Source organism: Canis lupus, chromosome 25 (genome assembly GCF_003254725.2).
Source record: "Canis lupus dingo isolate Sandy chromosome 25, ASM325472v2, whole genome shotgun sequence".
In the NCBI taxonomy this organism is placed as follows: Eukaryota; Metazoa; Chordata; class Mammalia; order Carnivora; family Canidae; genus Canis; species Canis lupus.
Window position 1 is genome coordinate 49,285,202 of NC_064267.1, and position 23,904 is coordinate 49,309,105.

At 50.4% G+C, this 23,904-nt stretch overlaps 1 protein-coding gene and 1 long non-coding RNA gene across 2 annotated transcripts; one reads left to right on the forward strand and one right to left on the reverse strand.

Annotated features, from left to right (window-relative positions):
• Nucleotides 1–4,691: 4,691 nt before the first annotated feature.
• LOC112669998 (60S ribosomal protein L27-like) lies at nucleotides 4,692–5,186 on the reverse strand. Its single transcript, XM_035719839.2, has one exon. The coding sequence runs from the start codon at nucleotides 5,148–5,150 to the stop codon at nucleotides 4,818–4,820; it is 333 nt and encodes a 110-aa protein (XP_035575732.1). The 5' UTR covers nucleotides 5,151–5,186; the 3' UTR covers nucleotides 4,692–4,817.
• A 7,725-nt stretch (nucleotides 5,187–12,911) lies between these two features.
• Nucleotides 12,912–16,107, forward strand: LOC125753629 (uncharacterized). The gene is made up of 2 exons (XR_007405890.1): nucleotides 12,912–13,449; nucleotides 14,197–16,107. It is a non-coding gene; the product is annotated as an uncharacterized LOC125753629 (long non-coding RNA).
• Nucleotides 16,108–23,904: the final 7,797 nt, after the last annotated feature.

The following is a 23,904-nucleotide window of genomic DNA, read 5'->3' on the forward strand; positions in this document are numbered from 1 at the left end:
CCCCGGCCCCCGGAGGACACGTTGCTGGATCACCAGTGAGTTCCAGGAAACCGAGACTTCTGGTGCCCGGTGCTCCACAGAAGAGCAGGGGAGGTGATGTGACAGAGCAAACACTGGCCAGGGGGCATCCCGGGAGACTTCCCAGGGGAGGGGAGGTTTCAGAGGCGTCCCAATGGGCAGAGAATCATGGGAAGAGACGCGAATACATGAGCAAAATCTCAAGACTTCGTTCCTTCAGTCGTTCCGTCTCTACTGTGCCAGGTCCGTCAGGGCAGAGCACCGGTCGGTGCCGGAGTAGACGAAAGGCCCGGCCCGGCCCTGTGGGGTTCCCAGAGGCCCTGACAAGCCTGGCTACTGTGGAGGTGACCGGGTGCCACACACTGCACGGCGCGGCCCCGAAACAGATAAATGGGGCCTGCTCACAAGGCACGACAGGTGCGAGCGCCCGCTGACACGAGAGGTCGGGGAGGGCAGGTGCAGGGCCAGACCCAACGTTGGGGGAGCGGAGGCGTCCCAGGGAATCGCAGGCCCAGTGAAGGCTGGAGCCCGGGGAGGGATGCGGCTGTGCTTACACACGCCCGTGTGCAGGGGGATGGGGGCTTCACCGTCCGAGGGCTGGGCCCCGCGGGATGGTCTTAGACGCTGGAGCCACCCTGTCCCCTCGTATTTAAGAAGTCACCTTGGCCTCGGTGGAGTGGTGCCGGGGGGTGTTTGGAAGGAGGAGCCCGCAGGGGGCGGCGGGGGCGGCCGGTGGGCTGCACAGTGTCCGAGTGTACACTGGCCCGTCCTCTGGTGTGCAGTAAGCGCGGGGGCAGCCAGAAACCTGCCGCTCCTCTCCGGGAGTGGCCGTAGCCAGCTCTGCTGCGACTGGACCCGGGGTAGGTTTAGATCCCGTGAGGAAAGACACGGGAGGGCGACGGTCAGAGGAGCAGGTCGGCACTAAGTGCCATGACGTGGCCTGGGTGGTGATGTGGGTGTCCCTGTGTGTCTCCACCTGTTCCTCCCCGGGCTAGGCCGCCCCCCAGCTGTGGGCCTCAGGGCGGGGGCGAGTGGGGGTCCTCGGCTCCCCTGCTGCACCATCGGGCCATGGCCGGAGCCCTGCACACTCCCTGAGCACGGCCGTGTCCCACTTTCCTGCCCGAGCCCCATGGGGGAGCCGTCACTGCGAGTCTGAGATGGCCTGGAATGTTCCAGAGGGTCAGCCGGGCTCGTCACACTTCCTCTAGCCCCTCATCTGCTCAGAGTGTTGTCCTTGCTGCTGTCCCGTGTCAACAGATCGCTTTCTCTTAGGAGATTTGTGCCCTTGCCCTGGAACTTGCTGTGGCCCAGACAGGGGGTGCAGGAAGCTCCCCAGTGGGAGACTCGGGGCTCCCGGGCATCGCACCATGGCTCTCGGGCTGCACAATGTGGTTAATGAAAAACACGCCTGGTGTTTCCGGCTAATTTGGTTTCCTGCCAGGACAAATTAGCTCGAGTCACTCCTGCTTCCCTGGGTCACGGGGTTGGCCCTTTGGTCTTCCCGAAGCTGCCAGCGCACCCGGCCAGCAGGCTCAGCTCCGGGCAGGGCTGCCCCCGGCGCAGAGAGCAGCTGGGGGGTCCGCCCTTGGTAACCCACCAAGCAGGGGTGCTGGGGGGAGCGAGGGGTCTCAGCCTCCCCTCTGAAGCACTCGGCCAGGGAGAGACCCAAGAGAAGAGTCGTGGCTGAGCAGGGCCCCCCTAAGATGGGTGTGCGACCGAAGATGCCTGACACGGGATGATGATCTCCGTCTCCCTGCTTCACCTGAGACCCTCTCCTTATCCTTGGAACTGAGAAAACCCTTCCTGTGCTTTAGCCCCCGCGTCTCCAGCTACTCACATGCTTCCCTGCAGAGAGCAGGTGGTCTGCTCGGCCCAGCACCTCCTGGACACCCTCGCCCATCTGGGGGCTCTAGCTTGCGACCCTCACAGGCTCTTTCCGAACACCTGTGCAGCCCCTCTGGGGAGCCTGAGGGTCGGCACAGTCCCGAGTGAGTGTCATAGAGAATCCCTGGAAGATCTGAGTTGTACTTTCCTTTTGGGGCGAGTCCAGCTCAAAGCCAGTGGCTCAGTCAATTACAGACACAGGTTGGGCACCTGCCCCAGTTCCCCTTCTGGGTGAGAGGGCAAGTCTGGGGGTCTCACAGTCACTGGGGGCTGAGGTGGAACTTGATAGCCTGCACCAGGGACATTAAGCCCTTTAGTGAAGGGACTCCTGGGGCCGTGTGTTTGAGCCCAGGCATTAGGCTCAGACAGGTGGATGCCCTTGACCTCGGAGGCCAGCTCTGCATGTGCAGCTGCGTGGCCTGATCTGGCCTCGAACGTCAGCCACAACATCTCAAGATGAAGACCTGGCTGGGAGCTGAGAGCACGGTGGATAAACTGACGGGACTTGGTCCATGTTGGCCTGGGCCTCGAGTCCCAGCAGACCAGTCGGGAGGCCCCCGCATCTGGAAGGAGGGGCCCAAACAACAATAAAGAAGAAGAAACACACCTGGTTTTCGGGGGGGGGGGGGGCAGTAGGACCAGATGCTGGAGGGCCCTGGTGACAGGGCCCTTGGTGGCCGGCAGGGGAGCCGGGGGAGACAGCACCATGGTCTGGTTGGACAGACCTGAGGGAATCGCACTGTAATTGGAGAAGACAAAGCCAAGGTCAGAGCTCAAGGTCAGGACAGAAGAGGGGACAGGACGGAGTTGGCCTAGGGCTGGCCACGAGCCCCTGCCCCGGGAGGCCCCAGGCAGGAGCAGCATGTTTCATGACCGGCTTGCAACCCCTTGTGGAGAGGGCCTCCGGCTGCCTGAATTATGTTGAGGCTGCAGGAGACGCTTCCTAAGATGAACGTCCGCGTCCCAGGGTTGTCTACAGTCCCCTGCAGTTGCCGGAAGCGTGCTCTCCGCATCTCAAGCAGTCTTTTCTCCCGTTCTGCTTGCGAATCTTTGTGAACCTCCATGGTTACAAAGCCCCAGAGGTTTTCCATCAAGTGACCACCTGGCATCTGGAGTTGGAGGGCTGGCGGGTGGGTCACAGCCCCGTCTGCAGAGACCGGGCCCAAGAGGACTTCACCTCAACGGGCATCCGGGTGGGTGGAGACGTCTTGTTTCTGCGGCCCGGGTCTCTCACGTTGGGTGAGGGATCTCATCTGTGGGGAACCCAGCCACTGACTCGATCAGCACAAAGTTCTAACAGTCCTTCATTCTCTTCCTATCTTCAACAGTTAGAACTGTTTTGTCTTCTTCATGAATTGACGCCTTCATTGATACGAAACAACTTTTATCCCTGGTGATATTCTTTGCTTTGAAACGGATTTTGTCAGATATTAATATCCTCGCTCTGGTGATAAATCAGTGTTTTCCCCATCCTTCTACATTTTACCCATTTGTGTCTTTATATTTAAGGTGATTTTTTTTTTTTTTTTTTGCTACACCGCGTAGCTTGGGTCTTGCTTTTTATCCAATATGGCAGCACCTGCCTTTTAATGGAAGCATTTAGACGACTTATATTTAATGCGATTATTGATATGGTTCAGTTTCAGCCTATCATCTTGCTGTTTGTTCTCTATTGGTCCCAGCTGTTCTTTATTCTCCCGTTTTTGGATTATTTATGATTCAATTTTATCCCCTTATAAGGTTCATTAGCTATAATTCCTTGTTATGCTATGCTCGTGGTTGCCTTCAGGGCAAATCACACATCTCTGAGGCTTCAGAGCCCACCTTCCCCGGCAGTGACGCCAGCCCAGGTGGAGTCTAAGAACCCGGCAGGGGCAGCCGCCTGCCTCCCCGCCCCCCGCTTTTGTCCCCATGTGGTCAGACATTGGACCTACACGCAGTGTAAACCCCAGGGCCTGGTGCTACAGTTCCAGCCCATTTTTTCTTTTTTTTTTTTTTTTTAAGATTTTATTTATTTATTCATGAGAGACACACGGGGGTGGGAGTGGAGGGAGACAGAGACACAGGCAGAGGGAGAAGCAGGCTCCATGCAGGGAGCCCAATGTGGGACTCGATCCCGGGTCTCCAGGATCGCGCCCTGGGCTGAAGGCAGGTGCTCAACCGCTGAGCCCCCCGGGGATCCCTAAGTCAATTATTCCTTAAAGAGATTTGCCTCATGAGAAAGATGTTCATGTGCTGACTCTTGGGGCTACAAGGTTTGGCGCCTCCACTCCTTTGGGTTCATCACCTACGTCTACTGGGCATCATGTTCCTTCTCGAGAACTTTCTTGAACATTTCTTGTGTTTTGGGTCTGCTATTGATAAATTCTTTCACCTTTTGTTTAACCAGGGGAGAAAAAAGTCTTTGTTTTTACCTTCGTTTTTTGGAAGATACCATAGTTGGATTAGAATTTTAGGTTGACCGGCTTTTTTCGCTTTTGTAATTTAAATGTGTGGCTGCCCCACCCTCCCACTCACATTGCTTCTGGTGAGAAATCTGTTCTCATGTTGTCTTCATTCTACTGTACAGAAAATGCCTTTCTCTGGCCTCTGTTAAGATTTTCCTCTTTTGTCACACAAGAGCAGCTTGTCTCTGGTGTGACTTGGTGTGGTTTTCTTCATGTACTTTCCTCATGGTTAAACTGTTGACCTTCTGGGGTCAAGTTTTTTGTTTTGTTTTGTTTTATTTTACCATTATTTCCATTTTTCTTCAAACATTCTAATATCTTCTCTTTCTTTACCTGACTTTTTGGTTGTTTTTTTTAATTTTATTTTTTTATTTTTAATGACTGAAAAATCTAAAACCGTAGCTTCTGGAAGAACCACTTATTCTTGCTGGTCTTGTACCTCTCCTCGAACTTGACCTTGGCCTCTCGTCAGGCCTTGCATTTAAGAGCAGGGTCTCTGAAGACATCCTTGTTGACGACAGTTTTGTCCAAAGGGATATCCACAGAGTACCTCGTGGGCATGAGGTGATTGTAGTTATAAACTTTCACAAAAGACTTGATCTTTGACCTCTTGGCGATTTTCTTCTTGCCCATGGCAACTGTCACTTTTCGGGGATAGCGGTCAATTGCGGCCACTAGAGCATGGCTGTAGGGACGGTCTGAGGTGCCATCATCAATGTTCTTCACGATGACCGCTTTGCCTCCGGAGTAGCGTCCGGCCAGGACCAGCACCACCTTCCCGGGTTTCATGAACTTGCCCATCTCGACACCAGTCACTCGAGCCTACAGCAGAAAGGAAGACTTTACCTAGCTTTTTGAATGTATGAAATACTGTTATGCTATTTTAATTTTTTTTTTGGTCTGTTAATTCTAATATCTGAATCGGTTCCAGGTCTATTTCAATGTATTGGTTTTTCTCCTCATTATGGGTCCTATTTGTCTGTATTTTTTGTTTTTTGTTTTTGTTTTTGCCTGCTTGGTAATGTGGATCGAACGCCAGGTCTTATACATTTCTTCTTGTTGGGAGCCGGGTATTCCTGTGTTACTGTTAATGTTCTCGAGCTTTGTTCTGGGCTGCACTTGAGTTTCTTGAAAATGGTTTGATCCTCTTGAGTCCTGCATTTAAGTGGGACCAGCACCTTGTTTCATCCAGGAGAGTGATATTTACTCTCCGTGATGGAGGCAGGTGCTGGCGCTGCACCTGTCCAGCTGGAACAGAACAATACCTGTCCCCAGACGTGTTTGAGGTCCACCACCGGCCCTGCGACCTTTGAGGTGATTCTTCTCTGCTCTGTTTTCCTCACATACAACTGCTGATCAGAAACCAGGTTAATACTTCAGACCGAGCCTCTGTGGGCCTGTGGTGTGCGCTCAGGTAATTAAGCTGGTTCTCTGCTCTGCAAAATGGGGTTCCTTGGTCTGCCCACACTCAGCTGTATCTTCCCAACACAGGCAGTCCTCTGGGCCAGGCCTGGGCCCCTGTCCCTGTGCTGAAAACCCAAGGCAGTAGGCTGGGCTGTGAGGCACAATGTCTCTCTCCACAAGCCCACAGGGATCATGGTTCTTCATTGCATGAGCCCGTGTCTTGATTCTGAATGTTTCATTATTTGGTCTGTTTTTGCTTGTTTTTTATTTGGGTGGAAGGGACAATCGGTCGCTATGACTCTGTCTTGGCCAGATGGAAGTGGGAAGGTCTTCAGTTGTATGGAGGCTTCCTCTTCCCCACTAGGTCTGCCTTTCTCATCTGTAACACCCCAGTGCCCGTAAAGGTGCAGGCGTGCAGTAGGTCCTGAATACATGTTGATGACAGGAATACATGAATTGAACACGAATAAATGAGTAGCAAGTAGAAGTGTTTTTCACAAGCGTAAGGCATGCAACCACCTTCTCGTATGCTTATTTGTATTCGAATCTTGTTTCTTCTGGATGACACTCTTGAGGCCAAGAGCCTGTAGGGTTTATTCTTATAACACCTTTAGGGCTTAACAAAACTTGGTCTTGCATGCTTCAGGCTTTTAATAAATATTTGTTTAATGAATAAATGAACAGGAGACATTTACACATTGGGTTGAGACAAGCCCATGACACAACTGACTTAGGCCCAGCGATGCCTCATTCCCCACCCTGGTGCGTGCCAGGGCAGCCCTGCTCAGTCGCTGACCAGTGACAAAAGGGTGATGTGAGGATGTGGCCACCCAGGGCAGCGTGAACGCTCACCCACGGCGCCTGCGTCTCGCCAAGGTTTTCAGACCATTCTTGGATAGGAAGCATGAGGGACAGAGAGAGTTAAGGCAGACGGGTCAGCCGCCGTGGAGGTCGATCATGACAAAATCATAACGTAAGTCAACTGGAAAACAGAAGTGTCTTCACAAATGCAAAGCCGAGGACAGCGCCCGGCAGGGGTAGCTGCTCACCTCGTCCGGCATCCTAGCCCAGCAGTTCATCCGTTTCTATGGACATAGCCTTTTGGGGGGACCTCAGCTCTGGGACCTTCTGTAAGCAGAAGAAAGACTGATAAGGGCCTTCAGAGCAGCTGGCATCCGGGAGCAGGTGTCAGCCTTGAAGGCGGGAGATCATAGCCTATTAGCAGGACCCGGACAGGTTCCCAAGTGGAGGAGTGGCTGTCCCGTTCGGTTCGGGGCACAGGACAGGAGCGTGCTCAAGGGGGGAGCCTCTCAGTTTCTCTCCCCTTCCAGACCGCTTTCCCTGTTTCCCATGTGTGATGGAATCGGCTCCCCCGGGACAGTGGCTCACGCGGGGACGAATGCAGGTACTGGGCAGCATGCTGAGCCGGGGGACCCCGGGAGTCCGGCGCCTGGCCTGCCCCCCCACCCCGAGGATTTGAAGCACGTGGACCCAGAGCCTGCGAGCCTGGGGTGCCCGGCGTTTGATGTGTAAAGCCTGGGAGCGTCCTCGCCTGGATGGCTTCGCAGCGTGATAAGGACCCTAACGCGTTTCGGGGCCGGTTTCATTGCTGAGTGGATCCTACGTGGGGGCTGCAAGCTGTTGTCTCTGCACAGGGTCAGCTGTTCACCCTCAGCCCTCGTTCTCAGCCCCTTGGAGAAGCGGCGGGGACACTGAGCCCCCAGAGAGAAGCCCTGAAAGGCTCCGGGAAAGACACGCGGCACATCCGGCTCCGCGGGTGCTGACAAATCTGCTGCACGCATTGCCCTCTGGTGGTCACGCAGCAGACGAGAAACTTCGAGGGCAGGTTACCAGGGGACGGTTGTGCACAGTGGCAGCGTGTCCTCCATCAGGAAGAGCGTGCCTCGTTCTTCTCTGTTCCCACATTGCACACACACACCTGCAAGCAAGCGAGGGCTCTTCCCCTCTGGCCTGAAAACATAACATGAGCTTTGGATGTTTTAAAAAAAAAATTCCAGGGCAGCCCCGTTGGCTCAGCGGTTTAGCACCACTTTCAGCCCAGGGCGTGACCCCAGGGTCCCGGGATCGAGTCCACGTCGGGATCCCTGCGGGGAGCCTGCTTCCCCCTCTGCCTGTGTCTCTGCCTCTCTCTGTGTGTCTCTCATGAATAAACAAATAAAATCTTAAAAAAAAAAATTTCAGACTGTAGATCCTCATTTCGGATGTCCGGAATCGCAGAGTGCCCGAGCTGGCACGAATCTCTAAGACTATCGCGTTCAGATCCCCCTTTTGTGAAAATTAGAGGAGATTGGAGTCCAGGACTGGGTGACTTCCCTCAGATGGCGCAGCGAGGTCGGACTGCTTCAGGCTCAGCCGGGGGTGCGTGGCTCCGTCACGAGCTGGGAGTAGCTCCTGCCCCAGGCAGCTGGGTCCCCTCACATGGTACCCGGGGCGGGGGCCTGCGGGGACCCCGACGCCGGGCTCTGAGTGGCCCGTGCGCAGGTGGGCGGCTGCCCCCGTCGTCCAGCCCTCCTCCCAGCTGCGGCCACCTCTTCCCCGGCCTGGCTTGGGGGCACAGTGCCAGGACCAGACTGGACGGGCTGCTGCCACCGCACAAATGAGACAGAGCTGGTCTTTCTGTGGATCTGTTTGCTCTCTGCCTCTCTCTGGTCGCGTTTTCCTCTCCAGGCGGGGCCGCAGGTGGCTGCCCTGTGGCCTTGTGGAGCGCTGTAGGAGCCCTGATGTTTTTTTCTCTAATTTTTAATTTCAGCATATAAATAAAATAATTGTTTCTTTTTTATTGTAGTAAAACACACATAACATAAAAGTGTGATCTTCATCCTTTTGAAGTGTATGGTTGAGCGGCATTAAGTACATTCACATGGCTGTGCAACCGTCACCACCCTTCGTCTCCAGAACTTTGTCATCTTCCTAAGCAAAATCTCTGTCCCCATGAAACACTGACCGCCTCCCCCCGCCCCAACGCCCCAGCCCCTGGTGCTCCCCCTTCCTCTAGTCTCCAACTCTGTGAATCTGGCCCCAAGCATAGGCCCCAAGAATAAGTGGCATCCCATAGTCTTCATCCTTTTGTGACCGGCTTACTTCACTGAGCACGATGTGCTCCAGGTTCATCCGTGTCACAGCCCATGCACAACTGTCCTTCCTGCTGAAGGCTGAGCCCCATTCCGTGGCTGGACCATTTTGCTCATCCATGCCCCCGTGGATGGACACTCTCGGGTTGTTTCCACAGGTCGTGCCGGGGACCGGTGAGAAGCCAGCGAGGCAATCCCGTCTCTCTCCTCCGGTGGGTGTGCGTTCCCAGGGTGGGGCCGGGGGGTGGGGGTGGCAGGCATCTAAGAGACCCTCACTGGAGGTCGCGGCGTCCCGGGCCACCTGGTACTCCTTCCAGCCTCCCTCAGGCTGCAGCCCGAAATCCGATCTGTTTGAAGTCTGCAAACGGATTCAGAGGGACCCAGAACCTGAAAAGAAATAGTCCTTCCAGCTGATCTGAAAACACAGGAAACTTGTTGGCTGGCTGAGAAGGTGGCTCTCAAAGGAGCAGCTCCCAAATACACGGGACGCACGTGTCCCCAGAGGCAGTGCGGGCCGTAGTGATTCTGTTCCCACAAAGCTAGAGATGACACGCGTTAGCCCGGGTGGGGGGGTGCAGGTCTTAGCGCCCCCCACCCCCCTGCGGGTCTGCACCCCGGGGGCTCCAGTTCTCTCCAAAGCAAAAACAAAACCGGTGCTCAGCGGGCGACCCTCTCACCTCTCGGCCTCCGTCTCTGCGATCCTGCAGGAAGCCTCTGAGCGCCCGGCTGCTCTCTGTGTGCGGCTGCGTCCGGGGCTCTGCAGACGCCCTGGCTCCGATGCTCCTTCCCCCCGGTCTGCGGACAAGGCCGGGCCGAAGCCAGGGGACCCTGGGCCTCGCTGCGCCCCAGTCACCTTTCCCTGCTGCTGGCGAACTTCCCCTCTAAATTCCTGCCGCGGGATGTCCACGGTCTGTGCCAACGGCCTGAGTCTGCCTCCCCCGCACATGCTCCACGCAGCACAGGTAAATGCCACTTTTGCTTCCGCTTCACTGACCATCCTGTGTCCCTCGAGGGCAGAAGCCTGGCAGGCGTCGGTGACAATCGTGTGCAAGCGGGGGACTGCGCCCCACCCCAGGCCCTGGGGACAGGAGCCCTGGGCTGCAGGCTCCAGGCGCGTTCAGGTCCCCGAACCCCAGCAGCCTGGCCATTAGAGGGTTACCCAAAGTTCAGCGGAGTTCCTCAAATTGCAAATAAAGGCGAGGAGGAAAAGTAAGAAACGCTAAGTAAAAAGCGTCAACAAGGAGCCACGAAGCTATTATTCTCTGTTGATGAACTCTAGCAAATTGCTTCGGAAAATGAAAGTGCCATAAAAGGCGTATTTGCAGTGGGGAGCAGCAGGCTCTCCCGGCTTCTGGGGGAGACGCGGCTGCTGGGCCTTCGGAGTTCTGGGCGTGTTTGCAGCTATAGCCCCGGCTGCTCGTGACGGGGTTTTTAAAACCAACTTCCAGCTTTTCGACCCCAGTGATATCCCACTTATGTCTTTTAAAAGCTCGTTTTTCAAAACTGAAAATGTGTTCTCCTGGCGATCCCTTCCCTTCTAATCAACGTAAGGCAGTCCTTGGTCGTCACTGCAATCGCTTTGTTAAATTGCTTTTTAATATCCACCTAACGTGAGCTCTTAGAAAGCTGCAGGTCGAAAACTTGAAGCTTAGGTGATTTTTTTTCTTTCCTAACCGTGAGGAAGGTCCCGAGGCCTTCCAGACAGCTTCACATTTAATTGAAAATAAGAAATACTTTTAAATTGTGCAGGAAAAGATCCCATTCCAGTCACTCAACTTTCTCTTCTGCTGTCGCTGGGCCACGTCTGAGTCCTCCAGACCCTTGAAGGAAAGCACAAAAATGAACCTCTGAGTAAGATATTGGCACATCGGATGTCAGCCTAGGCATAATTTTATTTTCGTTATCTTGCTTTTTTTCTTTTCATCTCTGGCTTTATTGAAGGCTCCCTTGACACTTCACATTTTGCTTAGAAATATTGGGGATTGTGAGTGTATTTTCCGGAAAGGATTTTCTAGGAGAAGAAAGGAGATGGATTTACATTCTATTTTCCTCATTGTTAGGGCCACGTTTCTTGACACAGCACAGTGATATTTTTGTTGAAAACATCTATCCCAGGTCTCTGGGTTTTCCTGAATTTGTCTAACAAAAAGAGATAGACAGAGAGATTTTCTAGCTGTAAGTTTTTAAAGGTATAAGACATTAAAAAAAAAAAAAAAACCTGCATTAAATTGGCAAAATTAGCAACAGGAGTAGTGCTCTCTGTTTCCAAATGCTTCTAGAATTGAGAATGGTTTCTTTTCTCTCATTTTGGAGCTTGCACAATTCTCACACCTGTGTCCTTCCTTACGCGGGGACAGACAAACACAATCATTGCAGACTACAACATTTTTCTAAAACACGTGCCCACAGTTTTTTTTTAAAATGAACGTATTTGGCCCATTGATATTACATGACCAAGGCTTTATACGAAATCAGGCTTGGGACTGTTGCTTCTTCAGTGAGCCCTGTGGTGGGAAGTGTCTCCTATAAGGAGAAAACATGACAGGAGTGCTAACCACAGAAGCCGATGTGACACGGTAGGCCAGGTGACACTCCCTGTTTGGAGGTGAAGCCCAAAGTCACCACATCCTGGAGACTACTTTGCCCTTAACTAGTCCTAGGTGCGGGGGACACCGGGCGTCCCTTTGTCCAGGCACGAGTAAGCCGGCTCCCCTGGCTCCGGCTCCCGGGCACTACTCGATCTTTGCAGTTTCCCGGCGCGGGCTCCCCCGAAGCAGGAATACGGTCCTTTTAATTTTTATCAGGCAAGCGCTCCCAGCAGATTTAAGGCGGTGGACACACCTGTGGGGACGCCCCAGCCCCCACCCCCATCCGCATCTGAGAGCCTTGCCACGTTGCCTCTATCTTTGAGGGAAAACGAGTCTGTGTAGTTTTCCTGGATTCATTACCAGAGCGGGCTGCCCGGGTTAGGCCTCGGCACTGCTCCTGCTTGTAAAACTGCAGGTGTGCGGCTGACGTCCAGTGCGGCGGGGGACGCCGGCCCAGGGCTCGGCGCAATTAGCGGGGCTTCCCTTCTCGCCTTTAATCAGCTGCTGACACCTCACTGTTTAATATCACAGTGAGCACAGTCGCAAACAATGAAGGACAGACCCCTGAAATTAAAAAAAAAAAAAAGCCTCTGCTTAGTAACAAACGTAAAATCCATCATTATTCAATACAGAGGAATTTTGTTTCATTATAACAAAGCATCGGTTCTATTCCTGGTGCTTTATTTTGATTGCAGAAGTTCTTTTTTTCTGACAAAGCAATTTCTCTGTGCAAAGAAACATTGTAGCTTTTGTTTATTTTCATCCCCCCGAAATAGGGAACGCAAAATAGGGAGCACTCTTTTTAACTGGAGAGCAATTAGTCCTATTCCTGTCTCAGAAAATGTTTGGACACAGCGGCTTAGAGAAGAGAATATGCCTTCAAAAATTACTGACCATTAAGTCATAAAGACGACCTAGGGGTCATTTTCCTGTAGCAAATAACCATAATTTCCTCGAAATGTAGTTCTTTGTGTAATTAAAGTTACTTATTTATTTGAGGATTTAAATGTGCTTTAGTATCTCAGATGTTAAATGGCCTTAGCGTCCGGGTAAAATTCAATACTTTGAGGCCGGGGTTGGGTTCAACTACACGTATAATTTTGCCACTGCTCTGTAATGCATGTTGTTGTTCTTGGAATAACCGTTTAAAATGCTAGCGTGCCACGGGCGGGAATCGGGACACAATCGTGCTCTACGCGGGCAGGGGCTCTATTTTCCTGGACTCCTTCCTCATCTCCCAGATGAATCTCAAAGCTCGATGTTTCACAGCAAGGCAGAGAGAGGGTCTCGGCGTGTGTTTATTGATACAGAATGTTCGAGACTGACAGACAGGCCTTTGCGTATGATCAAGCAACTTTCTGTGCAAATCTTATGGAATGTGGCATTCCAGACTTTAAAGGGAAGGAGAGATCGCCATGGCAACGGCACATGGGGGCTGGAGATGGGGATCCCCTTGGGAGCTCAAAGGCCAACAGAATTTTAAGCATTTGCAACTTAAAAAAAGAAGGAGAGGAAAACTCTATAACTCTGCCAACGATGTCTACAGAAATGGAACATGGTGAGAGGTCCCTTCAGAAAGATCTGGATTAACCCACCCAGATCAAGCCGGGATGATAGGAGTTGGAAAGGACAGTTGGTGGGGTTTTTTCGGCTTTTTGTTTTCTGTTTTTTAAAAAAAGGCAGGCCCTGCTTTTTCTGTGGAAGAGGGAGATGTTGTCGCTGCTAACATCCGGGAAGGAGCCAAGTTTGGGAAAGAGGCCGGTGACCGGCCAACAAGTGTCCTCGGCGGGGGGCCGCCCTGCTGTCGGCGGCTCCTGACCACCCAGGCTCGGCGTCTCCCAGCTGGGGAAGGAGGGAGGCCTGAAGGCGGCCCGCAGACCCTGGGGTCCCCGGCGGCCCAGCCCGGCCCGCGGCTCGCGGACAGGCCGGCCTGGCCAGCACAGCCCGCAGCCACCGCGGCGCATTTGCGTGTGTAGAAGCTGCTTCCACGAGCACAGAAATCTCTTAAGATCTCAGGTAATAAACACGCGTGGAGTATAAAAGTGACTGTAAACAATTGTGATTTGTGGTTGTAGTACCGACAAGCGGTAACTAAGGAAAGAACAGATTTATAAATGGGGCTAATCCGATCTCACTGGAAATGGAACATTTTTGTATCCTCCCGGCTTCCCAAAACAAGAGCCTCCCGAAAGGGCAGAGCAGGAGTCGGGCGGCAGCTGGTGAGTTAGGTCAGCACGTGCTGGCCTCGGAGCGCCCATGCCCGGACACGGCCGCCCTCTGGCCCGGGGGCTCTCAGTGGACGCAGACGGCCCCCGGGGCCTCGGGGGGATCCTCACCTCTCCTTCCAGCTGTGGGAATGCCTGGCAGGGGCCGAGGCCTGCGAGTTCTCTGGATGATGAGATCCAGAGAGGGCTTCCGTTCCGGGTGCGGCGGCCCGGCCAGCTCAGCCCCGCTGCCCGGTGTGGCGGTCAGCCGGGCACACACCACAGACCTGTGGCCACTGCCTTGCTGTCGCAGTGGCTCCGATAGGCACAGGCTCCAGCTGCGTGAAGCCACCTGTTGGGGGTGGATAGCGGGGATGGGGGGTGGGGGCCACGGGCCAGCGACCCCAGCCTCTAGGACGAAAGCAGGGCAGGGGGGCTTCTGACGTCCCCTGCAGGCCTTCCCTGCCCAGCTGGCGATCTTGAGTGATTCGTCTGGTTTCTTAGAGCCTTCATTTTCTTGTCTGAAAAATGGGTCTGATGGTATCTCTGCCGCCTCCAGGGACGAGCGCTCAAGAAGAACACAAGCCAGTGCCGGTGGAGCGAGGGAGAGACAGGCGGGCAGCAGGGGGACGTCAATGAATGAGCTTCGTCCTTCTGGGGATTGTCAACGTGACTTATCGTCGCCATCAATGTACTTAAGAATGTTCCGAAGGTGGGAAGGAGAAGATGAAGAAGGCCATTGCTTTTTTTTTCTTTTAAAAAAATTTTTTTATTGGTGTTCAATTTGCCATCATATAGTATAACACCCACTGCTCCTCCCATCAAATGCCCCCCTCAGTGTCCATCACCCAGTCACCCCCACCCCCCACCCACCTCCCCTTCCACCACCCCTAGTTTGTTTCCCAGAGTTAGGTCTCTCATGTTCTGTCTCCCTCTCTGATATTTTCACTCATTTTCTCCCCTTTCCCTTTATTCCCTTTCACTAATTTTTATATTCCCCGTGTGAATGAGACCATATCATGTTTGTCCTTCTCCCATTGACTTACTTCACTCAGCATAATACCCTCCAGGTCCCTCCACGTCGAAGCAAATGGTGGGTATTTGTCGTTTCTAGTGGCTGAGGAATATCCCATTGTATACAGAGACCACATGAAGAAGGTCATTCCTAATTGAGTCCCTAAGAATCTCTCCTTCCCACCCCTCCATCTCTTGCAGATGGGCTCATGATTTTATACATGAGCTTTCATGTATAAATACATACATACATACATACACAGCTTTCATTGTGATAAAAAATACACATAACGTAAAATTTACCATTTTAACCATTTTAAAGTACATAGTTCAAGGGCACTAAATACATCCACGGCATTGCGTCCCCATCACCACCGTCATCTCCAGGACTTTGTTATCTTCCCAAACAGAAACCCCATCCCTGTGAAACCCTGACTCCCCAGGCCCCCTCCCCAGCTCCACCATCCATCATGATCTCTATGAGCCTAATGACTCTTTGTACGTTGTACAAGTGTGATCATACAGCATTTTTTCACGTGTGACTGGCTTCTTTCACTTGGCACATGTCTTTAAGGTTCACCCATGTTGGAACATGTGTCAGAATTCCCTTCCTTTTTCAGGCTGAATAGTATTCTATTCTTTACCACATTTTATTTATCCATTCATCCGCTGAGGGACACCTGGGTTGCTTCCACCCCTTGGCTGTGGTGAACACTGCTGCTGTGAACACGGGCGTACAGACATCTCTTTGACTCCCTGCTTACAGTTCTCTGGGGTTTACACTTAGAAGTGGGATGGCTGGATCATGTGCTGACTCCATGTTTACATTTTTTGCGGAACTGCCAGACTGTTCTCCACAGCAGCTTCACAAGGTCACATTCCTGCCAGCAGCTCACAGCCTCCTCCTTTCCTTGCCAACAGTTCTTATTATTATTTTTAAATGATAGTCATCCTAATGCATGAGATGTGACATCTCATCATGGTTTTGGCTTGCAATTCCCTAAGGATTAGTGAGGTGGAGTATCTTTTCGTGGGCTTATTGGTCGTTGCATATTTTCCTTGGAGAAATGTCCATTCAAGTCTTTTGCCCATTTCTAAGTCGGATTACTTGTTTTTTTTTGTTGTTGTTGTTGCTGCTGCTGGATATACATAGATTTAATAAGGGATTCTTGTCACCATCTTTCCTTGGAGATAAATGAACATCTACATTCATGGTTTCCAGCCCGCTTTCTGTCACCCCGCGGTACTCTCACTCTTGAAGCAGGGGTTTGGCGATGGTTAAAAATGCAGACGTTGGCTCAGACCCCAGCTACACACTTTACCGGTTATGAATTTCTGGACAGGTGGCCTTGTCTTTATGTACATTTTCTCACGTTGTGTGAATTAAATGAGTCAATCTACATAAAATACTCAGAATTCTACATGGAACACAGGAAATAAATAGGTGGAAGAGTTAGTTCCATTGTTTGTTGCTGTTGCCTGGCATGTCTCAATATTAGTCCAAGGAAAGTCAGAATGGTGGGGAGCAGGGGGCTCCTGGAGGTGCTGACAGGTGAGAACTAGGACATCCACTTCAGCAGCTGACAGAAGGGGTGCCCAAGCAGTATGTGCCCAGAGCCACCTGTGCGCCCTTGACCTGCTCATCTTATCCTTACACGGCTTGCCACCCCTGTCTCTGTCTGCAGCCAGGAAAATGGAGACCTTAGAAAGATCAAGTCACTTTTCCAAAGTCCCGCAGCTGCCAGAGACAGGGCCAGGACGGGAACCAAGCCATCTGATCCCAGAGCCATAGGGACAATAGTTGTTCTGAACTTTAATCATGATAGACCAGAATCTATATCTTGATTGTGGTCATGGTTACACAATCGTGTGGGTTTGTCAAAAGTAAAAAAGAGTGAATTCTACTGAATGCAGAGTATGCCCATAAATCTAAATATGGGGAAAAAATAGTTTAGGCCATTTCCCTGAGTTTGCTTGGATATGTTTTGTGCTTCTGGGCATTTTAGTGGCATTTATTGTGTTGTTCATTTGATAAGAGACCTTCACCTTGCAGACACAGAAACGTCAGCATTTACCCAAACAGCATCACACTTCCTAGAAAGATGTGAGCCTATTAGGGCTTCCACATACTGGGGGCAAGGATTCCAGGCTGGGCTTTCCTGGGTCAAATGAGCCTCCAAGTCTGCTTGGAGCGAGCACCTGCCGGGGGACTTGGAGGCTGCCAGCATCCACCTACCCTGATTGTAGTGCTGTCACTGAACCGGAGGCCTGGTTCCCTTCCAGCTATAAATACCACCCTTCTTTGAGATCACAAAATTATCATAGGACTCTGGCTCCATTGCCACTAACTTAACCTGAGGGGTCGCCAGTGTTGCAGTTCTGTTCCAGATGCATTTGCCACCTTACTTTTGCATTATGGAAAGGAAGTTTGCAGAGAAGAGTCACTTGTGTGATCACATGTGCACTTTGGAGAGAGACAAAGCCAAGGTGGTCAAGAGCTTTCCTCTGGCCCTGCCTTCCTCTTTGGGAGACTTCACCTGGATGTCCACACTGACTAGCTCTGCCCCTGCCGCGGGTGCACAGCAGGTCACTGTGCTCACCAACATCATAGCTTCCTTTGCCACCCAACCCCATGCCCCAGCCCCTCCACGTCATCTGCCCTCCCTCTGTCTGCCTGGACCCCTTCTCATCTGCCCTGGCCCTGCTTTACACAGGCTCCTGACAAAGCCCCCTTCACTCTGTGTGTGACATTTCTCCCAGAGCTATTACCTTTCCAATCTCGAAGTCAGACTCTCAGCCCATCTTGCTGTTCTGGAAAGAGACTTACGGCTCAACCTGGGTGGGCATTTCAAGGATATGGGACTGTGAAAAACACATTGGCAAGAGACAGAATGCTTGGGTGGCTTTTGAAAGCAATTTTATTGAATTAGTGTTGCTGCATGAACACACACACACACACACACACACACTTTCTGCTATGCCCACATTTGAGCAAGTTCAGTGTAGATGTAATGGAGGGTAACCATAAGCGTGTCTTTACGTATTAAATATTTTCAAACTAAATCTTGCTTTCTGATGAACCACTGGCCATGTCTTCTTGATTCAAAAAAATAGCTTAGGAATTTTGGAACATGATGGAACTGTTTTATATCTTCGTTGTGCTGGTGGATACACAACTGTATGTTACATGTCAAATTCACCCTTCATAGGATGAGTTTTCCTGAGTGTAAACTATGCCTCAATAGAAACTGGAGAAACAGTAGGTTACAAGTGAGGAAGTCAATGGACTCTACACAGGACACCAATAGCCCATCGGTGAACTTTTCTCATGTAGTGAACAGACTCAGTGGTTATTCTGAACCTTGGGAATAACCAGTGTCCAATTCTAAATGTGGACCAACTGTGGGAATTTCTTTGCCTTTTCAGTCCTCCTCCCTTTTGTGGGAACCATACTCTCTCCTTCTGGGGAACTCATGCCCCCTTACATGAAGCAGGAGTCCTAGAGGCGCTGATGTCACAGCAGCCTGGCCTCAGGCCACAGGGTGGCATAGCCTCAGGAGAGCCAGTCTGAATGCATCTAGGCAGGAGAGGCTGGTCTGGGAGGCCCAGGTGAGCTGGCGTTGTTGGTGGCCAAGGCCACCCAGGTGAAAGAAGACAAAATGCAGATGAGGAAGACAGAGCTCATGAACCTAGAGAAATAGGGATGAGCGAGAGTCTTAGCAGTGCCCTGTGCTGGTCCAGGCTGACTCTCATGCAGGACTCAGATCTGGCCCACGGCATCCGTCCTCAGTGATCACATGGCCCCCCGCCCTTTCTGAAGCCAGAGGTCCTAAGTTATGAGCCAGTCTTCTCTGAAAACAATACTGACTTTTTAAAATGCCCCTTCCAGGTTGACCTTTAAAAAAAAAAAAAAAAAAAAGCTATACAGTTATGCATAAGCTTTAATCCAGCAATCTCCTTCTAAAAGATTACCTTAAGGAAATAATTGTAAATGTGTGTAAATATGTAGCTGGAAGGATGTTCATTGCAGTTTTGTTTATAGCAGTAAAAAGTGAGAAATAACCTGAACGTGAAATAGCGGGAGATGGAAATAAGCCATAGAACACCCAGAAAATGATGCAGACATCAGAAGAAGGAGATGTGATGAAATGAAGGATATTAACAGTGTGGTTTTGCATTTTAAAAGCAAGCTTTAGAAAAGCTACGGACCACTTTTTTATAACTTAGAAACAATACAAGAAGGGAGAGAAAGGGAAGGATGCCCTCTGAGAAGCTGACAATGAGTATTTGTGGAAGTGGGATTCTGGAAGAGACTTTTTAAAAACAATCTATATTTTATGTATTTTTCAACAATCAACATGTATTGTCTTTGCATTAAATGGAAGTAACACATTTGTAACTAAAGAGAAATAAATCAAAATAATATCCATCATCTCCTTTTCTAAAAATCTCGACAAAGGAGGAACTCAGGACCCAGTGTGACTGAAGAGCTTGCCCAAGAGTTGACCTGAAGTTGTAGAAGCTCATTTGGGTTCCTTCCCAAGGCTGCAGACCACCCATCAGGGAGGGGCGATTGCAGCTGCCCTGAGGCTGGCCACTCCCTGGAGACAGGGTCCCGGCTGGGTCCTCACGATGACACTTGCACTTTCGTGTCACATTAAGTACAAGGGACCTGGGTCAGGCTGGTGGGATGACAGGCATATAAATTTGATTAATATCAATTACTAGTAAAAACAGCCCAGTTGGTAAATATACTGTCTTCACCATTTCTCAGTGTGTAATTCAGTAGCACCATTTCAGAGCTTTCAGGATATAAGTCTTTCTCCTCCTTGGTCAAATTTATTGCTAAGTCTCTTGTTCTGTTTGATGCTATTATAATGAAATTGTTTTCTTAAATACCATTTTTGGACTCTTCATTGTTAGTGTATAGAAATGCACCTGATTTTTGTGTGTTGATCTTGAGCCCTGCACTTTTGTGGAATTATTTTGTGTGTGTGTATGCATGTGTGTTCATGTGATCTTTAGGAAGAGGGAGGTGGGGAGGTGCAGAAGGGCATCTACAGAGAGGAGTGGTCCAGGGGAAGGGAAACTCGTGGAGGCCCAGGTAGGCAATTTCAAGAACTAAAAGGTACATCTGCGAGAAAGGAAAGAAATGCTTTATACCATCCTGGGGACACTGGGTGTTTGCTAGAGACTCATGATGAGGTTGTTTCCTTGGGGCTGTGGATTGTCCCTGAGATCCCTTGGAGACCACAGAGGGTGGTGTAGGTGTGAGGGAGGGGACACCTAGGAGTCCAGAGCTGCTGCTAATGATTGTGGGGCTGTGGCAAGTAGACTGAGAAACCAGCCTCCCCTCCAGAGCCACGTGGTGAGGTAAGAGGGGGAAGGTCACTAACGTCACTGCTCACCCTTACCCCAGCTCTGGGTCAGTACCGCCGGGGAAAGGGAGCCAGGAACGAGGCAGTGAAGACTGCTTACTTGCAGAAAACTGAGTTCCCAGTGAAGAAAAAAAGACTTTTCAAAATAATCACTAAATTCAGATAGAATAAGAAAATGATCAGTGAGAAAATGAAAAGCAAAGAAGACAGAGGATAAAGATCCAACTCATGGAAAAAAGAAAAAGTAGAAGGCAAATCAAGGATATATAGGAGAAAATGTTCCTGTTTGAAAATACCTGAGCATTTTCAAGAGGACCTGTAACTTCTCAGGCAGCATGCCATTCACATTCTAACAACCATTTTGAAAAAAAAAAAAAAAAAAAAAAGAAGGAGTCAGGGAAGAAAGGGAAACCTGACACTTAGAAGGGCTTATATCTTGTTTCTAGATAGGAAGACTAAAGGTCATGGAAATATCAGCTCCTCCTAAATTAATTCAGATTCCAATTCATCCAGAATTTCTCTCACCTCACAAAAATAGGTGCATCTGGAAAAAATGGGCATGGCTTCCAACAGATGAGGCCAAGAAATGAGTAGTAAGACAGATGGGGAGGAGAAGGTAGAGGACCATCCCGTGTGGGTACAATACTTCAATCCACAGTAATTCAGTAAATTTCTGGTCATTTGAAAGGACATTGAAGCCATGAGATTTGTCCACGCCTGCTCTAAACACTTAGAACTTCTGATTTAAGTTTAAAATATTGAGCCAAGAGAGAAAGCAAGAAGGAGACGTCTCCAGCTCCCAGAAATAAAGAAGGAAATTGCAGCTACAGCAATGAGCAGGGCATGGGGCTGAATGCTCCAAAGGGGTTGTGGGGGTCTCACATGGCAGAGGCCACAAGTGCCCATGAACAGTGAGAGTCCGGAACTGCTTTTCTTGTTTGAATCTAGCAGATGATAAATTAGAAAGTTCTCTACCATTCATGAACAGAGTAGAAAAATCTCTGTGCTTCTGACCCAGTCATGGTTTAGAAGGAAACTTGCATAAAATGAGAAGACACTCAGCTGTGCTTTACACAGGTGTGAGGCCTGGATTCACACTTCCTCCTGCAGTGTGGAAATACCACACTGAAAACCAAGCTCACAGACAGGAAGTCGCTCTAGGTAGGCCCAGTGTCAACTGAGACAGACCACAGGACTCATCCTCCCTAGTGGGAGAATTCACGGCCAAAGAACTAGACTTATCAGAATAATCTGAATGAAACTCCAAAGTAAAAGTACTTTAAATACTCCAAGACCCAAAGGAAAGCAAAATAAGAATTATGAAACAAAGATAACATCTGAGAAAGAATCAAATAGAAACTCTGGGTTAGTGACTTAAAGAGAAGAAAATCAGTTTCAATAATAAACGTGATGTAGCTGAAGAGAGAAATAGTCAAGCGCAAAAAATTCTGCTCTCTCAGCGGCTACACAGACAGGTAAAGAAATACTAATAAGCAATTCAGAGACGCATAAAACAAGTAAGTTTAAATACACTCTCGATAGGGTTCCAGAAAGACAAGAGTGGGGCTTGGGGATAGACTGAGCTTGCGGAGACAATGCCTGAACATTTTCTGGGGCAGAACAAGACCCAAGTGCTGTGATCTAGACATGTCCTCAAATTCTGGGCAGGATAAATAAAAGTCAGCTCATGTAAAGACAGCCATAGTGAACTGCCAAGTATCAAGGACAAGGAGAAGTTTTTAAAGGTTTCCAGGGATTAAAGGACAGACACACAAACAGGGAGTAATAGTGCGCCACTGTGCAAATCTCGTTGGTAGACCAGATGCCAGAACACAGGGAGGGAAGGCCTACGGTCGTTGCATTGATCGGTACGGATCCAGGACAGACGAACGCAGAGCAGGCAGCCCAGAGAGAGAGCAGAGAAGAGGAGAGGGCATTGGATAAAGGCGGCATCACAAGGCAGGCAAGTGGTGTTCATACAACTGGTTAGCTATGGGGAAAAACACACCAAATGTCTACCTCACACAACTACTGTCATTAGATTAAAGAGTTAATGTTTTAAACAGCAGTAACACAAACTGTGGTTTGCATAATAAAGTCAACGTGTGTTTGACGCTGATGGCAGTCAAAGAAATGCAGATCCACACCATAAGTTGCCATAAGCAGAGGTTGTTTGAAATGTTCACATCCCGTTCTGGGGGCTGGGAGAGAGCCCAGTTACGGCAGGGGCAGGGATACAAACATGAGGACACCCGAGAGGGTTTGGAAATGCGTATCGAGTGTGAGCAAGGGTTCATCATCTTCGACCCAGTAATGCCGGGCTGAATCATCTACTTTAAAGAAACTATAAAAAACAGAAACGATTATTTATGCATGAAGATGTTCATCACCACCTCATTTATAATAATGAAATCTGAGGACAACCACAATAGCCATCAGCAGAGACAGGTCTTCAAATAAATAAAGGACAATGAAGCAATGAAAGATTATACAGTCAATATAAACGGTTTCCCAAGAGTTTTTAATAAAAGAAAATGAACACGGGATCACGTTAAATGCCAAAAAAGCAGATTATATTACCGAAGATGGAAGATGCTCACAAGGTTCTTTGGAAGGGCTCGCAGCTGGCGGTGTTTTCAGTGGTCGTCTCTGAGCGGTCCGTGGTGTAAGCCTTCCAGTCCCCTCTACACTCGTCTGTGTCTCCAGGTTTCCTAGTGCAGGTAGGACTGCTTCATAAGCACCACGGGATAATGAATGTTTTTAAAAAAATCAAAACTTAAAAGATATAATAATAATAATAAAAATAAGAACCCCCTATGGGAAATGATCCTTTGACTGCAAGTTGTGCTGTGGTTTAACGAATGGCAAGGGGACCCTGTGTCACAAGGTGTCAGAAAACTTTCTCTGGGGAGAAAGGATGCTGGGCGGAGTACTTGCGAGCAAGTGGTTTTGAGGACGGTCTTTGTTCTGGGACTCGATGACACGTGGTGAGAAGATTCTAGAATATCAAGGGGCTCTTCTCCCCTTGGTCTCTGCCCTTGAGCTACACTGCCTATCACCTTCTCCTCTTTCCACAGACGACGCAGACTCAAGTGAAAAAATTGTGGCCATGGCACCACGGCTGCCAAGAGGGAGACCAATTAGTACAAAGTAAATATTTCCCCGGCAGGAAAATGGATGGAGGCCGCCAGAGTCCTCCTCGGAAGGCAGGAAGCACGAGGGCCACGCAGCCCGGGCCAGCGCAGCCGGAGATGAAAGGGACAGCAGAGTGTCCGCAGCCTTCTGGGCCAGAGCCGACTGGGCAATTAGACCTCAACATTTATTTATGGAGCTAATTCTGCGCGTATTGGTCCCATTTCCGTCTGCAGATAAAAAGCAGAGATAATCGGCTTGGCGCTGGACGCAGATGCTTCCAGAAGCCCCCGTGCGGGGACCGGCTGGTTCCCCATGAGGGTCAAAGAATTCTACTCACCGCAAACTCCCCTGACCTCCTTTCTCACCACCAGGTCTTCCTCCAACACATCTGTGGGGGGATATTTATAGGGTTTCCACCATCTCTGGGAGGCACTTTTGAAAGGAAAAATAAGGCAAGAGTGATGTCCCCGGGCGAGCTGGCGGCTGCCACTGGGCTCCCCTCCCTCTCCCCTCTCCCAACACCCACTTGCCTGAGTTTGGCGGTTGTGAGGTTGTTCATAATCAAGAACGAGCAGCCACCTCGCAGCGGTGCTGGTGGCCTCGGCAGCAAACCCGCGCTTCTTGAGGGGTGTCCTCGGGGCTTCCCCGCAGACCCCGCACCGCAGACAGGCCGCCAGCGCCCGTCCGGGGACCACTGGGAGCTTGGACATTCACGGTGGCTTGTTCGCACCGAATGGCTT

Bases quoted from the DNA above. Each gene is read 5' to 3' on its own strand.
- LOC112669998 (XM_035719839.2), bottom strand. From the start codon at position 5,150: ATGGGCAAGTTCATGAAACCCGGGAAGGTGGTGCTGGTCCTGGCCGGA.